This window comes from Pteronotus mesoamericanus, unplaced genomic scaffold (assembly GCF_021234165.1).
Source record: "Pteronotus mesoamericanus isolate MK-2021 breed Mesoamerican mustached bat unplaced genomic scaffold, CSHL_Meso_final contig_90, whole genome shotgun sequence".
NCBI classification, from domain to species: domain Eukaryota; kingdom Metazoa; phylum Chordata; class Mammalia; order Chiroptera; family Mormoopidae; genus Pteronotus; species Pteronotus mesoamericanus.
Window position 1 is genome coordinate 20,705,703 of NW_026555277.1, and position 16,366 is coordinate 20,722,068.

General features: G+C 32.6%; 1 protein-coding gene across 1 annotated transcript in view; it reads right to left on the reverse strand.

Annotated features, from left to right (window-relative positions):
• CARF (calcium responsive transcription factor) overlaps nt 1-16,366 on the reverse strand; it is a 48,639-nt gene that overhangs the window by 29,584 nt on the left and 2,689 nt on the right. Inside the window, exons 3-5 of the mRNA XM_054585819.1 lie at nt 14,628-14,791; nt 3,823-3,934; nt 3,122-3,349 (exon numbers count right to left, since the gene is read on the reverse strand). Of these exons, the coding sequence (XP_054441794.1) occupies nt 3,122-3,349; nt 3,823-3,891 (297 nt within the window). The 5' untranslated portion in view covers nt 3,892-3,934; nt 14,628-14,791. The remainder of the gene's footprint in view (nt 1-3,121; nt 3,350-3,822; nt 3,935-14,627; nt 14,792-16,366) is intronic.

Below are 16,366 nucleotides of genomic sequence, written 5' to 3' on the forward strand. Positions count from 1 at the left end.
GCTGGTGAGGATGTGGAGAAAAGAGAATCCTAGTGTACTGTTGGTGGGAAAACAGTATGGAGTTACCTCAAAATATCAAAAATGGAACTGCTTTTTGACCCAATGATGCCACTTCCAGAAATATATCCTAAGAGTTCTGAAACACCAATTCAAAAGAATATATGCACCCCAGGGTTCATAGAAGCATTATTTATAATAGTCAAGATCTGGAAATAGACAAAGTGCCCATCAGTAGATGAGTGGATAAAAAAACCTGTGGTACATTTACACAATGGAATAGTGCAGGGCCATGAAAAAGAAGGACATCTTACCTTTTGCAACAGCACAGATTGACCTGGAGATTATTATGCTAAGTGAAATAAGCCAGCCAGAGAAACACAAATACCATATGATCTCAGTTATATTTGGAATCTAGTAAACAAAATAAACTGAAGAACAAAATAGAAACAGAGGCATGGATACATGGAACAGACTGACAGCTGTCAGAAGGGAGCGGGGAAGGGGAACTGAATGAAAGAAGGTGGAAGGATTAGCTACAGAACATATATGCATAACATATAGACACAGACAACAGTGTGGTGATGGCCAGAGGGAAGGAGGGGCCAGGGCTGGGTAGGGACAGACAAAGAGGGGGAAAATGGTGACATCTGAAATAGTGTAAGAAATAAAATTAAAGTTTTTAAAAATACAAATAAATTCTTTACTCCTTATAATGAGATTAAACATCTGTGAAAATATTTCACTAATTCTTAGAAAATAAAAGTGCTGTGGGTATTTTTAAATCCCAGTAAAACATGTATATCTATAATTTACTCAATCATATGAAAATGTCACAATTAAGACTGATCTGAAACTGTGTCCCAAGCACAGTGAAAACTCTATTTTTTCTCCTTAGCTTATTCTACCTGATACCTAAAAAACTATTTTCAATTCATATAATTTGATAATGTTACTTTTTCTGTTACAAAAAAGGTAATTATCTTTCATCTTTGCTATGAAAACACACACTTTTGAAGAATCATCTGCTGGAATACATCTTATCTGAGACCATGAAAATTATCAGAAAAGCTTGGCTAATGAGTAGTCTCATAATTAGTGGCCTCTTTGTGTACAATATATTAATTCAAAATACCATCCCTGCTTCATTCCAAAACTTCTGTATTCATTTCATATTGAACCACCACAGAAACTTTACTAGCTCCTTGATAGCTTCTATATTAAAAATACGGAAGCAGCCTAAGTGTCCATCAGCAGATGAGTGAATAAAACAACTATGGAACAGTTATACAATGGAATACTACTCAGCCATAAAAAAAAAAAAGAAAATCTTACTCTTTGCAACAGTATGGATGGACCTGGAGAACATTATGCTAAGTGAAATAAGCCAGTCAGAAAAAGAAAAATACCATGTGATTTCACTCATATGTGGAGTCTAATGAACAAACTGAACTAACAAGCAAAACAGAGACAGACTCATAGATGGAGAGCAGGATGACAGCTAAGCAGGGGAGAGGTTAGGGGGTGAGGGACTAAGAAAAAGGAAAAATGACTCATGGACATGGACATCAGTATGGTGATTGCAGGGGGGAGGGAGATATAATGGGACTAAGTGTTAATAGAATAAAAATAAAAGAAAGAAAGGAGAAAACACAACTTTTTCAATAAGCTCCATTTGGTGGGGGATATTGATAATAAGGAAAGTTATGCATGCAAGAGGGGAAGGGAATATACGGGAAATCTCTGTATCTTACCCTTAATTCTACTGTGAACTTAAAGCTGCTCTTAAAAAATAAAGTCTATTAAAACAAATAAAAACCCCAAAAAGTTCCACTCAGTTTCCCAGAATATCACCACTTCTTGATATTGGGTTCTTTGAGAAAAATACTTTCTTACACTCCTATGTTTATTGCCACGTTTCCTATTTCATAGTTTTAAATAACCCTCTGTATCACTCCTACCCCAAACAATGTAAAATAACCTGTATAATCTCTCTGTATACAAAGTTTAAGAAAATTAAGGAGAGAACAGAACTCTTTTAGAATCAAACAAATAACAAAATATAACATACTTTTTAGGAAAGGTACTAGGTGTAAAATACTAACACTTCATACATTTAGACTCCTTGATCTTTCTCTCAGAACATACAGACTTTCTAAATGTTTTGAGATAAAATAGAGTAAATGTCAAATAAGAGGAGAAATTACGAAAGTATTTTATGCTGGACATGAAATATTAAAATGTAGATGGTTCACATCTAAATTATGTATTGCATATTAACCTCTGCTGGTGATGTGGTATGGTTTCAGAAGCTTACCCTCTTACTTTGCATTTCAGTCCTAAAGTAGCCCCAGAAATTTGTTGAGTCTGAACATACACAAAAAGCCCTTGTTTATACTTGGCCCCCTCTCAACCAATGACTCTCAACCCCAGAATTTAGCTGGATTAAATGGGAACAAAAGGACAGAGATTAACTCTGTAATGTTCTAGAATAGAAACAATAGAAACAAGGATTAACTTTAGGTAAAATGGTTGTTTATTTGTTGTATAAATTATAATTGAAGTTCTGATTTAAAAAATAATTTTGGGGAGCTTCTGGGCAAGACAACAGCATAGGCAGACATGGCTCACCTCTTTGCACAACCACATCAAAATTACAAGTAAAATACAGAACAGCCATTACTTAGAACTGTCTGAAATTGAGTTGAATGGAAGTCTGACTACTACGGAATTAAGGTAAGAAAAACCACATCTGTCCTGAATGGGCTGGTCCCAATGTAAATCAGTAGTGTCAAGAAACTGACTAGGTGAAGAAGGTGAAAGGATTAAGAAATACCAATTGGTAGTTGTAGAACAGTCACGGAGATGTACAGTACAACACAGAGAACACAGTCAGTAATACTGCAATAACTATTTATGGTGCCAGGTGGGTAATGGAAATATCAGGGGGAACACTTTGTATATGAAAGTCTAATCACTATGCTCTACTCCTGAAACCAATACAAAATAATACTGAAAGTAAATTGTAACTGAAAAATTAAACAATAAAATAAAGACATTAAGGCCATTTACTAATACAACTTAATAAATAGCATAAAACTTGTTACTTATAAAATATACTCACCATTTGCGCATTAGAATCTCCCAATGACTGAAGTTCATATTGAACAGGTTGTCCATTTTGGTCCACTAGATGAAATTGCTCTGTAGAAAGAGTCTGTGCTTGGGTCAGGGGCCCTGGTATATTCTGTGATGTGAGTGAATTATCTGCTTCATGAGTAGTGATGGGTAAAACTCTACCAGAATTATTTTGTCCAAAGGAAGGATCCCCGGAGTCCATACAGGTTGGATGCTTTGGAAAAATAATAATAAAAAATAAATAATCAGTTGGGTGTTTACAAAATATAAACATAATTTTTTTAAAAAAATAGAATGTTTATAACCATGAAATGTCATTAATTTCTCAGTTAATTATCTACTTTATACTTTGCAAGAGCTGTCAGTTCACAGACTGATAGAGAGAAAGCAGTTCTTAAGTGAAATGTTGATTTTTATTATATTTTATTTCAAACATTAAAATAAAATTGTTCGTGGAAATGCAACTTGAAATTATAAAATATAATTCAACATAAGAAACTTTCCTTGTGTATAAAATTTTATGAATATACACAATTAAATATGATAGAGCAATGGATAATAAAATGTTAAAATTCATGAATACACTAAGTATAACCTATTCCTTAAGCATAAAACGTTGTTAAATGGCATGTTGTTTTCCTTTAGAATGGGGGAAAAGTTCCCAGTTGAATCCCTACCTCAAATTACCTGAGAAGCTGTTTTCGAATCTTCGGAATCATTATGACTGACTGTTAATGAATCATTAGGTTGTTCCATGCTGATACCATACTCAATTCCATTTTCTTCTATTATTTAATAGCTGAAAGAGTTCAAATATCTGATCAACTAAAGCTCCTAACATTTTTTTAATTCTTATTCTTTACAGCTGTCCCCATTTCCCCCCTTTGCATTCCTCCCACCAGCCCACCTCCGGCTCGCCCAGTCAATCCCCCACCGTTGTCCATGTCATTCATGCATGTTCTTTGATCCCTTCCCCTTCTTTCCACCATTATTCCCCTCCCTCCCCTCTCTCATCCCCTCTGGCAGCTGTCAGTTTGTCCATGTTTAAATGTCTATGGTTCTTTTTTGCTCTTTATTTTGTTCATTAGATTCCTCTTACAAGTGAGATCATATGGTATGTTTTTCACTTACATACTTATTTCACTTAGTACAATAGTCTCCGGTTCCATTCATGCTGTAGCAAAAGGTAGATTATATATACAGATCTGTTACCATATATACAATCATTCCACTCAATAACTGCTTGACAAGCTTTGAAAATAAAGAAACATGTATTCCAAAGAGCATGAGCCACTAAGGCCTAGTACAGTGACTTGTACCTGTGGTGATTTTGTCTCCTAACACACCGCTCCACCCTCAAGGATATTCAGCAAAGTCTGGAAACATTTTTGGTTATCACAATGTGGAGGGCCTGTGGGAGGGTTGCTACTGGTACCTAATGGAGTATTCCTAAAAATCTTAAAATGCATAGGACAGCTGCCACAATAAAGATGTCAATGTCACTGAGGTTTACAAACCCTGGCCTACTATATCGTAGCAAGTACAGGATTCTGCACTATCTAAAAAAAAAAGTTTTAATGCCTTAAAACTGAAGTGAGGTCAAAATGAAACTGGTGAAAAATACCACTGAAAATACATAAAATAAACTTCATAGAATCTTTGAAAACCTACCGATTTAATTTTAATTTTCAAAATAGAGCATACTTTTTGAAAAATTTTATTTTTTTAATTAACATGCATTAAATTGAACTTTTGTGTGCATGCACAGTTCTATGGATTTTAACACATGTTTCTATGTAACCATCATATTCAGGATACATAATAATTCCATCACCCTAAACCCCAATTTAAAGTTATACCTTGTACTTCAGACTGATTTAGTAGTATATTTTGAATATATTGAAAACTTATTTTTCTGTGATAGTATGCAAACATATGCTTGTAAAATTAACCATTTCATAAAACCTACAATGTTTGCCATTTCATATTTCCAAAATATTATAACTACTTCTACCTCAAATATAAATTGTAATTGGTTATAAAATCACTCTTATTTTTAATATGTAACTATGAACTATCTTAAAATTGCTTCTCCTTTAAAATTTTAAATTATCACTTATTTTAATCTAATTTATAACAAAAACCAAAAACCTGTGGTTATTTCTCACGCTATAAGAAAGCAATTTTATTTTATAACTTCCTGTTTTGTTTTGAAGTTTTTACACTTACATATATTACTTAAGAACAGTATTTTTTTAGAAGGGGTTTAAAAATAAAAAGATTGTTCCACTAATGACAATATGGCAGATTAGATACAATAAAAGGCTATCTTGCTAGAAAAAAAATATATAAGAAGTTGATTTTAAACAAAATCCGAATTAGTTACATACAGGGCAGTTCCCATAAGACTGTCAGCTGATTTCTCAAAAAAACTTTGCAAGCAAGAAGGGACTGGCAAGAAGTATTGAAAGTGATGGAAAACAAGGACCTAAAACCAAGATTATTCTAACCAGCAAAGCTATCAGTTAGAATGGAAGGGCAAATAAAGTGCATTCCAGACAAGGTAAAGTTAAAGGAGTTCATCATCACTTAGCCCTTATCAATTGAAATGTTAAAGGTACTTATTTAAGAAACAGAAGAAGATCAAATCAATGAACAGTAAAGTGACAACAAACTCACAACTATTAATAATTAAATCTGAAAAAACAAAAACAAACTAAGCAAAAAACTAGAACAGGTACAGAATCATAGAAATGGAGATCACATGGAGGTTTATCGGCAGTGAGGGGCAAGGGGGAGAATGAAGGAAAAGGTACAGGATTTAAGAAGCATCATTGGTAGGTACAAAATAGACAGGGGGATGTTAAGAGCAGTAGAGGAAATGGAGAAGCCAAAGAACTTACATGCACGACCCATGGAGATGAACTAAGAGGGGCGGGGTTCCTGGACGGAAGAGTGGTACTGGGCAGAAGAGGGTGAAGGGGAAAAAAATTGAGCAACTGTAATAGCATAATCAATAAAATATACTTTAAAAATAAAATGTGGCAGAGAGAAAAGATCAGCTATAGAGAATTGACATTACATGTACAGCAGCAGACTACTCAAAAGAAACAATGGCAGTAGAAGTCATAGGAATAATAAAAATGAAAGTACTGATATACAATTGCATATATTCAAAACTATTTTTTTCACAAAAGAGGATGAAAGAAAGACACTTTAAGATTTTTAAAAACTGAGAATTAACAATCAACAGATCCTATATGAAAGAAATTTCTAGAAATATTGAAAACAAAAATGATACCAGATGTAAGTCTTGAGATTCTAGAAAAATGGTTAGCAAACAAATTAAGAATTCTATGAAAAATCTAAATAAAACACTGCCACTACAAATAACAACATTATTATAATTTGTATATGTGCCTTATAAACAGAATAAAATACTGGAGAATTAAATAAAATGCATATAACTCAGAAGGGGTGATAATAAATAAACAATATATTAAAACTTATGGGATTCAGGGAAGGCATGCTCAGAAGGAAATTTAAAGCAATAATGCCTTAATTTTTAAAAAAATCTCCAACTTTATACCTTAAAAAAATAGAAAAAGAAGGGCAAACTAAACTGAAATCTAGCAAAAGGAAGGAAAGAAAAAAAATTAGAAGGGAGATAAGCAAATTCAAGAATATAAAAATAATAAAGAGTACCAATAAATCTGAAATTCAGTTCTTTAAAGATGACAAAACTGACAAACCTTTAGCTAGAGTGACAATAAAAAAGACAAAAGACACAAATAACTAAACTCAGAAATAAAAATGGGTTAGCCTTATAGAAATTAAAAGGATAATTAGAGAATACTATGAACAATTGTACAACTATCTCTATTCACAGATGACATAGTCTTACAAATAGAAAATCCTGAAGAATCCACAAAAAAAAGATCAGAGTTAAACAAATTCTACAATCTTGCTGGACACAAGATAAACATTCAAATAAGCTGTATTTCTATACAATAGCAACAAACAATCCAAAAATAAAATAATCCATTTACAATAGAATCAACAATAAAATACTAGAGATTTTAACCAAGAAAATACAAGAGTTATACAATAAAATTACAAAATATTGCTAGAAAAAAATTAAAGAAGACCTAAATGAATATAAAGACATATTGTACTCATGGAACTGGAAGACATGAAAATTATTAAAATGACCATACTACCCGAAGCCATCAGTTGTATTTTCTTTCAGTCATAGAAAAAGTCAACCCTGATATTCATATGGAATTACAAGGGACCCAAATGGCCAAACAAGCTTGAAAAAGAAGAATAATGTTGGCAGACACTTTCTTCCCAATTTCAAAACTTACTACAAAACTACAGTGCTCAAAAGAATTTAACGCTGATAATAAGGCGAGACATGTAGATGAATGGAATAGAATTGAAAGTCCAAAAACAAACGCATACGTCTATGGTGTAATAATTTTGAACAAGGGTACCAAAATCATTCAATGAGGAACGAACAGTCTTGCAACAAATGGTGCTGGGATGACTGAATATTCACATACAAAAGAATGAAGATGGATGCTTACCTCACACTACGTACAAAAAAATAACCAAAAATGGATCAAAGACTTAAATGCAGGAGCTAAAACCATAAAGTTCTTAGAAGAAAACATAAGGGTAAATCTTCATGACTTTGAATTTGATAATGATTCCTTAAATATGATGTCAAAAGGACAAGCACCAAAACTAAAAATAGACAAATTGAACATTATCAGAAGAAAAAATTTTGTGCAATGGACACCATGACAAGCCACAGATGGGAGAAGGTATTTGCAAATCAAATATCTGAAAAGGGTCTAAAATATATAAATAACTCCTACCATTCAACAAAATGATAACCCAAAACAACCCAGTTAAAAAATGGGCAAAGGGACCTGGCTGTGTGGTTCAGTTGGTTGGAACATCATTCCATGCACAAAAAGTCCGCCAGTTCCATTCGGTCAGGGTGCATACCTGGGGTGCGGGTTCTATCCCACTTGAGGTGAATACGGAAGGTAAGCAATCGATGTTTCTCTCTCACATTGGCACTTCTCTCTCTCTCCCCCACCCCCTTTCTCTCTCTCAAATCAATGTCCTTCTGTGAGTATTAACAAAAAAAAAAAGGGCAAAGGAGTTGAATAGACATTTCTCCAAAGAAGGCATATGAATGACAACAAACATAAAAAGATGCTCAAGGTCAGCAGTCATTAGTAAAAGGCAAATCAAAACAACAATGAGATAAGTTCATACCTACTAGGATGGTTATTTTTAAAAAAAAGAAAATAAGGGATTGCAAGGATGTGGAGAAAAGGAACCCTCATGCATCATACTACTGAGTATGTAAAATGATGCAGGTGCTGTGAAAAACACTTAGTCAGTTCCTTAAGAAGCTAAACAGAACTACCATATGACAATTCCACTCTAGGTATGTACCAAAAAGAATTAAAAACATGTTCAAACATAAACTTGTACACAAATGTTCATAGCAGCACTATTCATAATAGCCTAAATGGAAACAACTCTAATGTTGATCAGTTTATGGGCAAATAAATAATATGTGGTATATCCACATAAAGGAATAGTATTCAGCCATAAAAAGGAATGAAATACTGACACAAGCCACAACACAGATGAACCTCAAAAGCCTTAAGCTAAGTGATAGAAGCCAGACAAAAAAGTTACATATTGCATGGTTCCCTTTATATAAAACATCCAGAATGGGTAAATCCATACAGACAGAAAGCAGACTGATGAATGCCAAGGGCTTAGGAAAGAGAACAGGGAGTAACTACCAACTGGGTACAAGGTTTAATTTAGGGGAGATAATATTTTTGAATTAGATAAAGGTAGTACATACACAACATTGTGAGTGTACAAAATGCCATGGGATTGTTCATTGGAAAATAATTGATTTTAAGTTATATGAAGTTAACCTCATTTTTAAAATAAAGAAAAGTAAAATGGCACCAAAAAGAAAAAAAAAAATGCATATATGTGTTGAGTGTTATGTATGTAGGATAACCAGTAAAATGTGAATATGGATTACATACTTGATGACATTAAGAAAACTTGGTGTGTTTTTTAGGTGTGTAATATGATTAGGGTGTAAATCATATTACAGATTAAATTAAATGATGTTATGGTGTTCAGGATTTGATATTCTCTCGCTGTGTGCCTGCTACTGACCTCAGTTTTTCTCCTCTGTGGCCCTGTGTGACATGTATCCTTCCTCTTGGGAACTGTAATAAATTATCTTTTCAGTTGCAATCATCTCATGATTTGCTGGCCTCAACATATCTGAATAAAATAAAACCTATTTTTAAAAAATCATAAACAAATACTAAAATCCAAAAAGCTCAGCAAACAAAATCCATCAATATATAATAAAAAATGCCATATCTTATCAAATGTAAGATGACATTCACTTGAAGTACACCCAGCATGGAGAATTAGGATAGAACTTTGTATGAACAAAGTATGAAACCAACTGCCTAAAAGTACCACAATGGCAAATAATATGAAAATTGTAGGGATAATCTTGACAAAAGATATGTAAGATCTATGTCCTGAAAACGAGAATGGAGAAATAAACAAATTCAGTAAAGTTGCAGGATACAAAATCAATACACAACATTGTGTTTCTACGCAACACAATAGTTCAGTAATGAACTATTGGGAAAAAAATTAAGAAAGCAGTTCCATTTACATTTGCATTATAAAGAATAAAATACCTAGGAATAAATTTAAGGAAGTAGAAGATCTGTGTATTGGAAACTACAAGGCATTAATGAAATGAACCAAAGAAGACAGAAATAAATAGAAAGCTATTCTGTGCTTATAGCTTGGAAGAATCAATGTTGTTAAAATGTCCATACTACCCAAAATAATCTACATATTCATTGCGATCTCTATCAAAATTCCAAACGCAATTTTTTCACAGAAATAATACAAAGAATCCTAAAAATTGTATGTAACTACAAAAGACCCTGGATAATAGCTAAAGCAATCCTGAAAAAGAACAACAAACAGGAGGCATCAGGTTCCCTGGTTTCACACTGTATTACAAGTCTATAGTAATTAAAACAGTATGGTATTGCCATAAAAAGACACAAATATCATTGCAACAAAATAGCCTAAAACACATATGGTCAATTGATTTATGACAAAGAGGTCAAGACTATACAATGGGGAAAGAAGAGTCTCTTCAGTAAATGGTACTTGGAAAACTGGACAGATAAATACAAAAGAATGAAAACCAGTATCTTACACCATACATAAAATTAACTTAAAATGGATTACAGACCTGGATGTGGAACCTGAAACCATAAAACCCCTAGAAGAAAGCACACATGGTAAGCTCCTTGTTATAGGTCTTGCTGATGATTTTTTTTATTCTGACACTAAAAGCAAAAGCAACAAAAGCAAAAATAAAAAATGGGACTTTATCAAGCTAAAAAGCTTTTGCACAGCAAAGGAAACCATAAACAAAATGAAAAGGCAGCCCACAGAATGGGAAAAAGATACTTGCAAATCATGTATCTGATAAGGGCCTAATATCCAAAGTATATAAAGAACTCATGCAACTCAATCACAAAATAAAATTCAATTAATAAATGGGCAGATCTAAATAGATATTTTTCCAAAGGAGACATACAGACATACAGATACCCATTAGGTACATGGATATGCTAAGTGAAATAAATCAGAGAAATACAAATGCCGCATGATCTCTTTTATATGTGGAATCTAAAAAATAACATACTAAACTCATAGATTTAACAAATTAGTGGCTGCTAGAGGTGGGGAGTAAGAGGTGGGAAGATGGGGAAAATGGGTGGAGGTTAAAAAAAAAAGACTGAGAGAGGAAATATACTAATTAGATAGAGAAAATAAAATCTTTCTTCTAGTTTTAGAACTGAATCCACATATTGATCCAACTGCAGAGCGGCAAACCTTAAGCGAATACTGTTAAGTGAAAGCCAGTCTGAAAAGCTACATACTGTATGACTCCAAATATATGACATTGAAAAGGCAAACTATAGACATAGTAAGAAGACCAGTTGTTACAAGAGGCTGGGAATATGGGGGTAAAGGAGGGATAAACAGATGAAGCACAAAAGATTTGATTTTTTTTCCATAACACTGTAATGGTGGATAACACGGCATTATACATTTGTCAAAATCCATTAAATTGCATAACACAAAGAGTGAACCTTAATGTAAACTTTGGACTTTTCTTCATAATAATATATCAATATTGGTTCTCTAATTTTAAGAAATGTACTATACTAATGCAAGGTGTTAATAACAGGAAAAACTGTATGCTGGGGGAAGAGGTGAGTGGTGAGTGAAGGAATATGGAAGTCTTTGTGTGACCTGCTCAATTTTTCTGTATATCTAACACTGTTCTAGAAAATAATAAATATTTTAGTTAAAAAAAAAAAAGCAATCACAGTTGAGTGACTGCAAACTAAAGCCAGTAATAGGTCACACTATATAAACTCCAAAATTATCTTGAAATTTTTGGTTAAGTTAGCACAATATGGACAGTGTTTGAGTTACAGTGTACAATAAAATATATTATTTTTCATTAACTTTTAAAATATGAATTAAGAGTGTCAGTAAAATGGTACAAAATAGTTGAAGAGAGTGTTCTGTAGTCATATGGTATGGGTTTGAATTTCAGCTTTGGACTTGTTAAATTAGTTAACCACTACCCTGAGTTTTACTTCTCTCATTTGCAAATGGGAAGAATATTGTATCTATCTCATAGGGTTGTCATAAAGATTAAATAATATATACAAAGGGCTTGGTTTAATTTCCAGTACACTGTCAGCACTCAATAAATTATTTTACTACCTATAATTATCCAAACTAAGGTAAAAATTTCACCTATCTAAATAAATACCTAAGTAAACTAAATAAATCATTGAAAAATTATATCTTTTATAACTGAAAAATTATAAGGATTTTTATACTTTTAGATTACTAATAGGCTGTATTTCAATATTATTGTTTAGTTTAAAAATTCACACATCCCATAAATGTAGTGGAGAAAAAGCCTGGGGTCAATCTAGATTTGATGAAGAAATCCAAAGTTACTTTCTTTAAACTACAATTTCTAGTTCTTTAAAATGAGGAGTTGGTAAAAGTGATCTCTAAGATCCTAATTCTAATTTTTGTTTCTAATAGTTGATTATCCTTATGATTTTTAAAATTCATTGTATTTTTTTATTGACTGACTGCTAATGTACACTGAGCAGAAAATAATTCTATTCAAAGAGAAAACTTTTACAAAGTTAGATTCAACTGAAAATAAGGGACTTATTAAAACTGAAATACAAAATAAGTTGTGTCAAGAATACAATTTAAATAGAATAACAATAAAATGTCTTTTAAAAAAGAATACATCTTAATTTTTAAAGTAAATTAAATATATTGAAATACTGTTTAAATAGGGCATTAAGAATCTGAAATATGTTTGAGGGCTCTTTATTTTGATATTTAAATATAAATACTTATGATAATAGATGATTATGAATTTGTCATAGCTATAAAATAATTTAATGTTTATTGAATGCTTTTATACTTTATAATTATTAACTAGAATTATTAACAATCACTCAACTATTCTGTGATATAACACCTATTATCACCATTTTACAGGAAAGGAAATTGAGGCTCTCTGCTCAAGGTTATAAGGTTTTCATTTATTGAGCAATTACCATAGTAGAGAACTATGCTAAATGTGTTTTACACGTCACTTTATTTAATCCTTTCAACAACTCTGTGATTCAGTTACTGTCTCCAATTTCCATATAAGTCCATAAAAGGACTCAGGCAAATTAAGTAACTTTACCAAGATTACAAATAGAAGAAGTGGCTAAGCAAAGACTCAAATCTACATGTATTGATCCCAAAGCCCACTCTTTATTATGTTGTTATAGTAGAAACTCTTCTTAACTCCCTCCTTCATTCAAGTCATAGTTTTACTTTTTTTTTTTTTTTGGATATGTTAACAAATTAAAAATACTAAGAGAAGTTCTTTGTTCTTTTGTTCTCAACTTTCCTTGGTTGTAGTTTTGTTAGAGGCCGTCCCTAACACACTAAAGCCCTCCTGCATACCATCTAACAATCTCTGATCTCAGCAGAAAGCTAGAACTCCAACTGTGTACGCACTGCCCACTGAGGAAACAGTCTGTAAAAAGGCCCCAAAGAGCGTGGGAAGGAGGTGTTAAAAACTTCAAATAGGTCCTGGCCAGGTAGCCCAGTTGGTTAAAACATCACCCAGATATGCCAAGACTGTGGGTTCGATCCTTGGTCAGGCCACATACAAGAAGCAACAATGAATGCAGAAATAAGTGGAACAATAAGTTGACATTTCTCTCCCTACCTCCTTCCTCTCTGTCTCTCTATAATCAATAAATAAAATTAAAAACAAAACAGAAATGCAAATAGCTTTGGGGCAAAAATTCTATAAACTTACTCTTAGCTTCCTCAGGTGATCTGATCTCCTTACAAATTATTCCTATTGGTCTAAATATTTTTTTCATTTTATTTACTTTCTCTTACCTTATCTAAAATTTCATCAATGAAATTTTAATTGGAATTAGTAAGCATTTTCTCTCCAAAGGAAACAAACTGGAGAAACTACCAGTCATTAACAATTATGTGTGAATTTACATAAGGATAGCTTTCTTCCTTTAATATAAATTAAAAACAGTTACCCTGGAAAGTTTAATTTAGAGGTGAGAAAGCAAGAGGCTCAGAGTGTTTAGCAAGGCATCGAGCAGGCTGGCCGAGCTAGGTGCTGCAGTGAAGGTGCAGGGCAGGACAAACGCCCCAGGAAGTACACTAATGAAGGGGTGGGGATGGAGTTAAAACGAGAAAAATTGCCAAACGTAAACAACAAATTTCAGAACTTTGCCCAAACTGGGAATTTTGTCAATGAAAGAAAGGTAACTTAATTTTCTAATGTCTTCTGGGAATTCAAAACTCAAATATTTTCTTTCAATATGTACTACAACTATAGTATGGTTAAACAAGCTTTTTGTAATTATACCTGGAAAATACTGAAGTATTTTCTATAGACACAAGTGGGTTTCACTATCTATTGACCTAACCCATTGCTAAATTGGGGATTACAAGTACATGTTTAAGATACAGACACCTTTGTAAAAAATAATTTGAATGCAGTGGAAAGTATTACTCCTTCTTTTCCTAATCCTACCAATTTGAATTACCTTTTACTATGCCAAAGTAAAGTTTTTTTTAAAGAATGAAGATATTAATATTAAATAGCTAGGTATAAGTGTTCTTTTCCAACAGGCAGCCACAAACAGAACGAAGTACCTGTACACATAGTGTAATTTGACTTTTTCCTTAATTTGTGATGGACACTAGTTAACTTTTATACAGCTATTGTTTTCAATTAAAAATAAAATTATTACCTTCAGGCAGTAGCTCAAGTTTAAATTCCAGGCCTCAAGCATTCTACTACCCCCCAAAACGCCCTTGTGTCCACTGAAGTTCTTCCTTTCTGCAGCACTAAAATCATGATAGTAGTAGCTTCATTTATGTGAAAGCTATTATGTCTTCATAGCAGCATTGTTTTCTGTAATGAGAAAATATTCAATGTATATTTCATTTTCCTGCACATAAAGAAAAATACTGGATTTTGTTATGCAGGTTTTATTATAGTGATTCTGAGCCTGGTACAGTGAAACCATCAGTTGACTCAATTGACAAGAACTAAGGACAAAAACTGACTTTATAGGTAATTGCCCTCATCTTGCGGTAGGTGACTTAACCTCTCTTTCCTTATCTAAAATTAGACATTTGGACTAAGTTTTTGTTTCAACTCTCACATCTCTCACATGCTAGAACTACTGAAAACAATGACCTCTGCAGTGAATTACATCTTTTTTCCCCCACAATGAAGATATTTACTAATACAGCATCTTTTGGTAATCCCACCCACTATAAAATCCTGGAATTGATTTGACAAGCTTATTTCTGAAAGAAGTAGTATCGGGGTTGGATAAGAGATCAGGAAGGAGAAACTATTAAATATATGTCTATAGTTAATGACTGGACTTTAGAACACCCACTAAGACATTAAATTTTGTTAGCAAATTGCCTTCTAGAATGTTTCATATTACATTTAAAAAGTGGATTTTACCTTATAGTGAAAACAAAGATTAGGAAAAAAGTATTAAATTAGAAGTTTGTTTTTATTTATAGGGAAAAAGTACTTTTAATTGTTTATTCATATTTAATACATGGCAGAGGAGAAGAGACTATTTCAGGCTGTAGTCATTCTACCTCCCTGGGCCATGCTTGGGTTACTGCTGTTTTGATTTTTTTTCAACAGCATTTCTATTTGCTCAAAAACTTAAGAGGCAAGTCTTAGGTGCAATTTCTAAAGATCTTTCTTAACATCTAATTATTACATTTACTAACTATAGACTTTTGTGTAATAAAATTTATCCATTAAAACCAATAGTCTGAGAATAAATCCCTAAACAGGACAACTAAAGAATAAAGTCACTTGAGGTTTAGTCTTAAGAGTTTCTCTTAATTCTATGCACTTTGATTAGTGTCTCAAGATTTAACGGATCTTGAAATCTATTCAATATCAGTATCAGGTCTTATTAACTGCATCAAAAAAATATTGCTCAAAAGTACTTTAGAAAATAAAATGTTTTTCATCTTTTAGGGTAGGTAAATGACGTAATGTACCTTTTATGATGGATATAAATCAGTGGTGTCAAAATTAAATCAAGACTACTAGTTCACAAATATTTTATAGGCCATTTATTTTTTAAGGATGGGTTTTGAAAGTTACAGCATCCTAAATCAACACCAAAATTTTAAGTGTATGCAAATTTATATAGAAACCTATAACCTATTTTCACTGAATAACCTATTTTTCAGTGAAAAAAATTTAAGACTAGTGTTCACAGTGTCTCTTTTATGTAATGTTTATCCTCCCTAGAAATTTCCCTGTAATCTTCGTTTCTACCCATTTCTTACCCTGTATAGACATACCTCTTTTTAACCTCTCTGCTCTTTGAGAACTTCACAAGTTATCTCACGTAATCCTCACAATGATTCAGAGGTAGATCTTATTATATCTATTTATAGATGAGAAAACCAAAGTTGTCCAGTAACTTCCTTAACATCACAG